The sequence below is a fragment of the Rattus rattus genome, chromosome 15, assembly GCF_011064425.1.
Source record: "Rattus rattus isolate New Zealand chromosome 15, Rrattus_CSIRO_v1, whole genome shotgun sequence".
NCBI lineage: Eukaryota > Metazoa > Chordata > Mammalia > Rodentia > Muridae > Rattus > Rattus rattus.
This window is the reverse complement of record NC_046168.1, coordinates 7,814,065-7,825,057: the sequence shown is the minus strand read 5'-3', so window position 1 is coordinate 7,825,057 and position 10,993 is coordinate 7,814,065. Positions and strand designations below refer to the sequence as shown.

General features: G+C 42.2%; 1 protein-coding gene across 1 annotated transcript in view; it reads left to right on the top strand.

Moving 5' to 3' along the window:
- The first annotated feature begins 1,970 nt into the window (after nt 1–1,970).
- LOC116884342 (ankyrin repeat and KH domain-containing protein 1-like) overlaps nt 1,971–10,993 on the top strand; it is a 102,434-nt gene continuing 93,411 nt past the window's right edge. Inside the window, 1 exon segment of the mRNA XM_032885474.1 lies at nt 1,971–2,547. Within this exon segment, the coding sequence (XP_032741365.1) occupies nt 2,260–2,547 (288 nt within the window). The 5' untranslated portion in view covers nt 1,971–2,259.

The following is a 10,993-nucleotide window of genomic DNA, read 5'->3' as shown; positions in this document are numbered from 1 at the left end:
AATTAGAACTGTGTATGTTAGCTGGGGCATACCTTTAATCCTAGCACTCGGGAGGCAGAAGCAGGTGGATCTCTGTGAGTTAAGGCCAGCCTGGTCTACAGATCGAGTTCCAGGACAAACCCTGTCTTGGAAAACCAAACCAAACCAAAATAACCAAAACCAACCAAACAAAACAACACAAAAGTGGTATATGTTGTTTACATAAAATAGTATGTAAAATAAAATGTCTCACATTTTCTATAACTTATTATCTAGAAAGAACTAGATATGTCCTCATCATAGGAAACTAGATATGTCCTTATCATTCTTGGCATATGAAATGAACAATTACAATCTAAGAAATTTTAACAATTAAAAAAATGTTTTGGCTCAGCACCCCCTTCAAATCACTATATTTTTGATCTTTGATTGATGTTGGCCTTTAATGGCACAACCATCTCTCCAGCCCAATTACATGAAAATAGAATTTTCAAAACCCAATTTAATGGAGATGAAATACTGCGTATTGTACAAATGAGGTAGATACGATTTTTTATAAAGGCTCTAAATAGAAAAATGACAAAGCTTTTGTTTTTAGCTAACCTGTTATTGTATGTACATTTGCTGGGTAAAAGGACATTTTCATACAAACATCACCAAACTCCTTTGTGATTTTCTTAAATCGTGATTAGTGAGGAACCGTAACACTTTTAATTATTTTTATTGATAAAATGGGGGAGGGGAGAGAGAGAGGGGGAAAATCAGAGGGGGGATGACTTCCTTGGTTAGAAATTTAGCTAGAACTGGTTTGGCTGGCAGAACTCAGGACAGGCAGAGAACTGAAGGAAGAGGGAGGGTTGGCTAATTAAGAAAAACCAATCTTCCCTATAAGTTGGTCACTCTGCTAAGCTCTGTGTTTGATCAACTTTAATTCCTAACCACCCAGTGGGGACTGTGCTCACATTCCCATTTTACACAGAATAACATCAAACACTCCGGGGTCACTTAACAAATAAGTGGCGGCACCAGACCAGAAATAGCCCGCGAGCACGCCGTCTTAGCCGCGTCCATCCCTGCGGTCGGATTCCACGCACCGTTCGTCTTCCTCTGCCGGACAGTTCCCGGGACCAAGGGATGGCGCTGTCCAGCCCGCCAGCTTCCCCGAGAGAACGCGGCCCCATCCTGCCCCAAGGCTGTAGAGCGCGCCAGTCCAGCACCAGGCGCGCGGGCGGGTGGAGAAGCTTCAGAGCAGCCAACCGAGCTGCTCCAGGGTTGCTTAGGCTCTCGGCGCAGCGCTCTGCCAGGACAGGTGTGAGGCGCCAAACAGAATCAGCCCTACCCGGATTCCGGATTACCGCAGCCGCTCCCAGTCTTTGACTCTTTCCCAAACAGCCGGAGGCAAACGGGTTAAGTAGCCTCACCTGTCCTGGAGGCGGAGCCTGATGTGGTGACTGACGTTGCGACCTTCCAACCAGGAAATGGCAGGAAGATGGGGCTTCGCTGAGACTGATTGCTTCTTTCCGCCAATCCCCGTGCAGCTACTTCCGGCCATAGCCGCGGCGCCCGTGGGAGAGCGACAGGTGGGAGCTACTTTGCTACCTCGACGCCTCTTGCATCTTGGACGCACAAGACTCTCCAAGAGCAGGGTTAGGTCTCCTTCATATTTTGTTACTTCTTGCGGGTTCTCACTTCAGCCCTCCTTTTAATGAGAAATGGAAATTCCCCAGTCCTTTTCCCGTCACCTCAGATGGGGGCGGGATGAACAGTATTCTCACAGACCAATTGTACCACGCGACGTCCCGTGACAAAATGACCGACAATATCTGGCGCCAATGGAGTTCCCCATTGTTAGGGTTCATTTTGACTGACCACAAGGCCAACTAATAGACTGTAAGGTCGTGATACGATAGTCACAGAGGCTGGCCAATAGATATAGAAAGAGACCGGAAGTCAGATCGGGAGAAGTAGGAGGCGGGTGTTCACAACCGCCTAGGCCTACGCGGGTCAACGCAGCTTGGGGGATGCGAGCCAGCTAGCAGCGCGTGACGGAGAGCGTGAGCGACAGATCTCCGTGGCCAATGATTTGCAGGCGCCTGGAAATCGCAACCAGTGATGAGTCTAAGGGGCGGGAGGCAGCAGGTTAGGCAGTGAGAAGTTAGTGGCGCTGCTGGGACGGGGAGAAGAGACGCTTCTTCCTCCTGCTGCTCCTTGCCTTCCCGGGATCAGCCGCGGCGGTGGCCGCGAGTGATTCGGCAGCGTCTCCGGCTCCGCGTGAGAACCATGCTGACGGACAGTGGGGGCGGCGGCACCTCCTTTGAGGAGGATTTGGACTCCGTAGCTCCGCGATCCGCCCCAGCTGGGGCCTCGGAGCCGCCTCCGCCGGGAGGGGTCGGGCTGGGAATCCGCACCGTGAGGCTTTTTGGGGAGGCTGGGCCCGCTCCGGGAGTCGGTGGCGGCGGCAGCGCGGGCGGAGGGGACGCAGCGCTGGATTTCAAGTTGGCGGCTGCGGTGCTGAGGACGGGCGGCGGAGGTGGTGCCTCTGGAAGCGACGAGGACGAGGTGTCCGAGGTATAGCTCCAGGACCCTTGTCTCTAACGTTGCGTGAGACGTGAATTCTTTGGACCAGCACACGGCTGGTCCACCCTCCCGCTTCCTGGGTGCAATGTTCTCTGACAGCAGTCGCTTGCAAGGCGACGGTGGCAGCAGTGCGGGCCTAGTGAGCTCTCGGCTTGCTCTTCGGCGCGCGTCAGGAGCGGGACGGATTCCCGTCACCGTCTGTAGACCCACAATAGGGAGTTCTTTGGTCTGCGAGCTTCGCGCGGGAACCCAGACTCCGCAGGCTACCTCCCGCCCACCCGGTGTTGGAGATGGGGGAGGGCGGGGTCTTGTTAGCCAAAGTCCCTGCCCTTGGTACTGAGGGAGCCTGAGAAACTGGCGGACACAGCTAGCTCAAAAAGGCTGTCTGCTGTTCGCCTCTTCCTTAAGTGTGGCTTTGCCTGTGCATTTAAGTAGAGCAGTTCTTATTTTCTTTTAGTTTGAAGCAGATGAGTATTAAGTTCTCAGCTTTTACTCCGAAAAATCACGTGATCGATTCTTGGACGTTTTATGAAGTTAGACAGGAAAAGGAAGTTCCAAGGCATCTTTGAGCTTCGGAATAACTGGATAGTTGAACGCTGAGGTTTTTAGCCTTCGAGATGAGGCATCCTGCAGACTCCTTTTCTTGTGAAGAAAATGTGCTGAGCTCCTGCATTTCTTTTAGCACGTGTGTATAATACTGGGTGCACATTTCAGGTGTGAGCAATTTAGGACGGTAGGTACTGTTCTTTAGTCTCTTGAAGAAAAGTTGACACAAACACACATAGTTGTAGATATTTGCACACATACTTGCAAACATATGCATTTACAAGTTAAATATTATTTTCTTTAACAATGGTCAGGACAGAGAATTGTACTGTGATGTTTTAAGTGCTTGGAATTCTGTTCCTTTTTAATTTGGCTATGATTTGTTGACTTTTAATTGTTGAGATTTAGTCTGAGTTGCTGTGTAGATCAGGGTGGCTGAACTTTTTGTGATCCTCCTGCCTGTATCTCCTTAGTGCTGGATTACAGACGTGCACCACCACGGCCTAGCTAACTATTTCTTCTACATTGGTCCTAGCATTCCTGGTTCATCCCTTGTGACTTTAACCTCTGGTCCTGGTGTTAAAGTACAGGAATTTCTGTGTACCAATGATCTTGGCTTGTGTATTTGAAAGGAATAAGGAGAAATTATTGCAGAGTACAGTTACAGCACTGTTTTTTCTAGTTCTGAAGAGGAGGTTTTTTGGATTCAATATTTTACTTTGGGAAAAAAAAAAGTGCATGTTATCTATCCACATTTTTTAATTTCCCTGTAAAAAAATAAATTCTAGGCCAAGATGAGAGAAGAATTTTATTTGGATAGTCAGTTGTTGGGAGACTCTGTAGCTCTCTCAATTTTGGGTTTGTGGGAAGCTTTTATCCTTTCAGTGAAATGAGAGCTGAACTTAGAACACATGGGTGTTTGGCTAGGAAAGAAAGTGCTGGCTAACTTTAGATTCTAAAGATTTGTTTTCTTTTTAACTTGTAAGGGAGAATCTGAAAAGCTGGCTTTATTCTAAATGTTATGGGAAGGTAGTCTTCTTAATTTTGGGGGGCCACTTTGACATAATTGGCATGAATGAGATTAGAGGTATATGAGTAGTGTTTAAATTTCTTCACAGATAAAAGTGTTAGTGAACTTCCAAAGTCAAATTTCCCTCTTAGTGTTTATCTCTGTCACATACACTGTATTAAAGCTATTGGTACAATCTATACATTTTCATACTGTTTTTGAGACAAGGTCTTAGTGTATAGCCCTGGCTGGGCTGGAACTGGTTTTGTAGACAAGATTGGCCTTGAAATCAAGAGATCAGCCTGTTTCTGCCTTCCAATTACTGAGATTGAATGCATGTGCCATCATACCCAGTTATAATTTAAACAAAATTTTTGGTTTTATATGTAATGGTGTTTTGCCTATATGTGCCTGGTGCCCATGTAATCCAGAGAGGGTGTCATGTCCCCTGAAACTGGGGTTACAGCTGGTTGTGAGCCACCATGTGGGTGCTGGGAATTGAACTGGGGTCCTTTGGAAGAGCGGCCAGTGAGTGAGTGCTCATAACCCTAAGCCATCTCCAACCTCAAAACACCTTATTCTTCTGTTACTTATACATTCTGTGCCAAGAATGAATTTAGGTATTGAGAGTATATTTTGATTCCCCCCCCTTGGGACAGGATTATATATTCTAGTCCAGGCTGGATTTGTAAGTGCTAGGCAGTATTTTGTCTGAGCCACTACTATGTTTGTTGGGCTGTCCGCCCTTCCTTTCTTTTTCTTCTAAAAAACTCCCCAAAACAATGAAACAAACCAAAACAACAACAACACCTTTAGTTTTGGGATGCAGATCTCTGAGCCATAGGGGTTTTGGGGAGGGTGAGAGCATTTGGTGTGCATGTAGATTCTTAATCTGTGGAGAAGAAAAAGCTTTTTCTGTGGTTTTTCCTTTCGGAAAAGAAATTTCTGAAGTATCTCACAGCAGCAGTAAGTGCAGTAGGACATACAGTCTGTCTTTGTGAATGAAATGAATTATTTTGTTTAAGTTATATACCTTTTCTCTTTTATTCTTTATGAACTGTCTTTTCCTATTACTTTGGAAGGGATAACAAATAACATTCTTAGAAAAATACTTACTTGTGAAGTATGTGAATAATAATAAAGTCCTCATTTCATATTCCTAAATTATTTTAGAGCCAGATAACGAATTAGTTGTTATATAGTTTGGGAATGGAGATCATCTTCTTTCCCATGTGGGTCAGGAAAAGGTAAGAAATGAGAAATAAAAGACCCAGTAATTAATGTCTCTTGCAGGTTAAGTTAAAAGATCCTATGGTTTGAAAAGGGAATTTAGAACTATTACTATTAGTAAATTTTTTCTCAGTTTTATTTATTATTATTGTGTGCAAGCACAAATGCATGTGTGTGTGGTAGCATTCTTTTAGGTATCATAGGACAACTTGTGGAACCAGTTCTTTCTACTGTGAGTTCTGGGGTTTGAACTGAGGTGGTTGAGATTGAAGTGTTTGTAACTGTTGAATCATCTCACCAGCCTCCATACATTTAAAAAAAAACAAAACAAAACAACAACAACAAAAAAAACTAAGTTTCTTTTCCCCTTAGGAAATTCATTATTTGGTTATTTATTTGTTTAGTGGTTTTGGGAATTAACCAAGACCTTGTGTGCTAGCAAATACTCTGCTCACTACATCTCTAGCATGTAAAACTTGAGATAGGGCCTTAATAAATTGTTCAGACTAAACTTGCTGTTTAGTTCAGTCAAGGATTAAACTTCGTTGTGTTGTTTTGAGACAGTCTTACTGTAAAACCCTGGCTATTCTGAACTGAAAAAAGATCCACCTACCTCTGGTTCCCAGTGCTGGGATTAGAGGCATTTGCCACCCTACTGGACTTCAAACTTTTGATACTTCTGCTTCAGCCTCAGTGTTAATAGGCTGATGCCACTAAATCCAATTATTTCATATAGTTTTAAACATGGGAAATGTCTTGTTTTGTATTTCTTCAGGGCTATTGAGTCTCTTATCCATATAAGCCCTTGACTAGAGGAGTCAGAATTTGCATTTGATAATAGAGGTCAGGTTAAAAATGCCTTTGAGTTAGGTACACAACTATAATACAATGAGTTAGGAGAATGAATCAGGAGTTAAAGGCTAGCCTCAGTTTCATATGTAGCGGGGGCCAGCCTGAGCTACATGAGAACCTGTCTCAAAAGCAAAACCCATATTAAATCAGCTTAAATTAATTTTTAAGATTTGTTTTTATATGAATGTGTATCTGTATACCATGTATATATGTTTGTCAGAATCTCTAGAGCTAGAAGACAATTGTAAGCAGTCCAGTGTGGGTGCAGGAAACAAGTCTTCTGTAAGAGTATTTCATGTTCTTAACCACTGAGCCATCTGCCTTTACAAACCAGTTTTCTTTTTTAAGATTGTTTTATGAGTGGTTCGGTTTATAGGTATGTGTGTTCAGTACTCACAGAGGCCATATGATGGCATTAGATTTCCTTGGGACTGGAGTTACAGATAGTTGTGGGTCACCATGTGGGTTTTGGGGATTAAACCCAGACCCTCTGGAAGAGCAGTCAAATCTTCCTAATCACTGAATTACCTTTCCAGCTTACAAGCCAGTTTTTGCTGGTTTCTTTGCTTGTTTGTTTTAAGACAGGGTCTTACTATGTAGACCAGGCTGGCCTCAAACTTAGAGACTCATCTCTGCCTCTGCCACAGCCAGAGTTCAAAGGCATGTACCACTGCAAACAAACCAGTTTCTAAATGTGAACTGGAGTGATACCTCTCCCCTTTTCGCAGATTGAAAGAAAATTCCTAAAGAAAAGACTTTTTTTAGATCAATGATTTTAAATTTTTCTATCACATGAGTGTGCATATACTATATTTGAATAATATATGATGTCTTTTAAAATTATAAAATGCTGTGCGTAGTTGTGCACACATACACCTTAATCCCAGGCAGATAGATTTCTGAGTTTAAAATCAGCCTGGTCTATATACTAAACATCCAGTTTCAGGCCAGCCAGGGCTACAGAGTGAAACTGTGGGGGGCAGTGTACTACAGAACTTTCATCCTTCAAGGTAGTCAATAATCTTTTTTCTTTCTTTCTTCTTTTTTTTCGGACCTGGGGACTGAACCCAGGGCCTTGCGCTTGTTAGGCAAGTGCTCTACCACTGAGCTAAATCCCCAACCCCCAATAATCTTTTTTCAACAAATTTATATCATATTGATAGTTTTTACAATCATGTAAAGGCACAAAGATATATATGGTCTTAAAATTATAGCAGAAATTTTGTAGGGATTTTTTTTCCTCCAAAAATTACTTTGAGATTCAAAAGCATAGAGCTATAGTTAAGAGTCAGAAGTACAGACCAAATAGAGTCGAGTTTTTTTTTCTTCTAGTGGCAAAAGAGCTAGTTAATTTCTTTTATAGTTATTTGTTATATAATATAGAGCAGGGTTTTCATGAGCATACTGACTTGTTGGGCCAGATCATTCTTTGTTGTGAAGGTTTTCCCATACATTTGTAGCATCTGAATCTGTCCACCAGATGCCAGTGGAAACTACCTAGCTAAGATAGACTCAAGTTCTTCAGACATTCATATGATGCCTCATGGGAACAATGTTGCTCTTGCTTAACAACCACTGGTTTAGAGGACACTCTTGACAGGGATGGCAATTTTGTCATGAATACTCTGTATTCAAACTTTAGGTAAACAAGGTGACTCACTGCTTTTAATAGCATCTCAGGGCTTACACACAAGAGAGAAATAGAAGGTGCTAAAAAGTTTAATGTAAAACTAGTCAGAAATGTTTTTAAATTTTCTAAAGTAAGTTTATCAGTTAAAAGAAATTTTACTTAAAAATACTTTCAAAAAATTTACCTAGTTTTCCTGAAAGTAAAAAAAAGGACAATTGTTATGGGAACTAAAACAGAAAGGGTTTTACTATATAAATATCAGTGATAAAATAGTAAATATAGTGTAGTCTAATGTGTAAACTCTGGAGACATTGGAAATGTTAAACAAAGAAAAGGCTATGTGCTATTATTACTATAACTGTTAAATACTTCAGTGTCAATCTTGGACAATATCATTTTGTAAAGCAGCAAGATAGCATATAAATTAATGCATTGATTGTTTTATATGAGTTATGAATTTAGAGCAATGAGGAATTGGTTAGTCTGAGTGGAAAAAGATCTTATTGTGAAACTTGAAGAGTGAGAGTTTTGTTTTTGATTTTAAGGGTTTTTGTTAATGTTAAAAGCATTTACATTTAGAAATAAAGTAAAATAAAGCTGCGGGGAAAAAAAGCATCTACATTTAACATGTGGTTGGTAAATTTAATAAAGGAAAAGTAATGAATTCTTTTTTTCATTTTTTAATGTTCCTAAAAAATTGTGTGAGAGAGAGAGGAGGGAATAAGAAAGGGAGAGGGTGAGCATGGAAGCGCATGACCCATTGCCTGGATGTGAAGGTCAGAGGGTGACTTTCGGAAGTTGGTTGTCTCCTTCCACTTGAGGATCTGGAGAGCCAGTGCTGGTTGTTAGGTTTTTGTGACAATGCTTTTATCTGCAGAGCCATCTTTGTTGTGTCACCTTTGAGACACAGTGTCATATAGCCCAGGTTGGCCTAGAACTCAGGATCTTTGTGTTTTTAATTCCTAAGTGCTGGGATTACAGGTGTCTGTCCATTTTCCCTCCTTCCTTCATTCAGTTCCTTTTTTCCCTTCTTGTGTGTGTGTGTGTGTGTGTGTGTGTGTGTGTGTGTGTGTGTGTGTATTTTGAGGTGGGATCTTATATAGTCCAAGCTGGCCCCAAACTGGCTATGTAGCTTAGGATAGTCTTGGACAAAGCACGGGGTTTTACTTCGTTCTTGTTCGTTCTCTCTCTCTCTCTCTCTCTCTCATTCTCTCTCCCCATCCCTCCCTCCCTTCCTCATGTCCATATATAAAGCATGTCCTTGTCAAACTCAGAGATCCTCCTTCCTTCCCAGTGATGGGATTAAAGTCAGCATACTTGACTTTGAACTTTTTAAAAAAATTTTTTTAAAATTTTACGTATGTGAGTACACTGTAGAGTGAATACCCTGTAGTTGTCTTCAGACACACCGGAAGAAGGTTTCAGATACCATTACAGATGGTTGTGAGCCACCATGTGGTTCCTGGGAATTGAACTCAGGACCTCTGGAAGAACAGTCAGTGCTCTTAACTGCTGAGCCATCTCTCCAGCCCGACTTAGAACTTTTGATCTTCTTCTTTCAGCCTTTGGAATAGAATTATAGGGATGTGCCACCATACTCAGCTTTTGGTTAATTGTAAATAATGCTGCTGTGTGAACATAGGTGGACAAATATCTCTTAGATATTTGAATCCTGTGTTCCATTCTAATTATATGTCTGTGGAGCAGTGTGTGGAGTCTGTGTGTGAGTGCTTAATAGCAGTGGAGGCCAGAGGCATCAAATTCTGATGGAGCTGGAGTTAGAGGTGGGTGATGGGCATAGGATTCTGGTCCTCTGTAAGAGTATGTGTGTTTAACCACTAAGTCATCTCTCTGGTCCTACTGTTTAGTAAGTAGAACTTCTTCATGAATTTATCTTTCTTTTCCTTTTTTTTTTTTTTTTTTTTTTTTTTTTGGAGCTGGGGACCGAACCCAGGGCCTTGCACTTGCTAGGCAAGCGCTCTACCACTGAGCTAAATCCCCAACCCCCATGAATTTATCTTTCATAAATAAAATTTCATACTTTCAGAATAGGACTGTAGCTCAGTTGGTAGAATGCTTGCTTAGTATAAAAGGAAAATCTGGGTTCCCTTCCAGCACAGCATAAAACCAAAGTTGGTGGTATAAGACTATGGAAGGTAGGGGTTGGGGATTTGGCTCAGTGGTAGAGCGCTTGCCTAGGGAGCGCAAGGCCCTGGGTTCGGTCCCCAGCCCCGGAAAAAAAAAAAAAAAAAAAAAAAAAAAACTTAAAAAAAAAAAAAGACTATGGAAGGTAGAGACAGGAGGATCAGAAATCGAAGTATCCTCAGTGTATACTGAGTTAAGAGATAGAAGACAACCTGGGCTACAATGGAGCTTATCTCAAATGAAAGAAACATAAAAATGAAATTAGGGTCCCTACCTATGTGTCAGAATAAAGGGAAGCTACCTTGGGGTCCCCAGGCCAGCCTGACCTATACATTAAGGAATCAAAGGATAGCTGGAGAGAGAGTTCAGACCTGAGACAGATCACCAACATCCACATAAAAAAAGCCAGCAGTGTGTGTGTGTGTGTGTGTGTGTGTGTGTGTGTGTGTGTGTGTGTGTGTGTGTGTGTGTAATGAGAGGCCTTGTCTCAAGAAACAGAGTGTGTGATGCCTGAGCAGGAAGGGCATCCAAGATTGTCCTCTGGCCTCCGCCTCATCCCCTACTTCATAGCAGCAGAGGGTATCGCTCATTTGGTAGAGTGCTAACTTAGTGTGGATGGATCCCTGCGTTTACCTCCACTTAAACTAGACTTGGTGGTGTGCACCTGTAATCTTGGTGCACATAAGGGTAGAAATAGAAGGATCCGAAATTCAAGGTTGTTCTTAGCTTCATAGTGAATTACTCAAGACCCTATCTCAAGGCAAAACAAAATAAGAATTGGTGATTGTAGCTTAATGATAGAACTGGAAAGAGAAAACTGATTCTCACAATTGTCTTCTGACCTGCATATACATACTGTGTGGAACACACGTACACAAAACAGCAAAACATTTTTTAATGAATTCTGGTTGGTTGATTGTTCATCTATTCATTTATCCATCCATGCTAAGGATTGAAACCCAGAGTTTCGGACATCTCAAGAGAGTGCACTGTGGCTGAGCCATATTATATCCCAGTAATTTTTT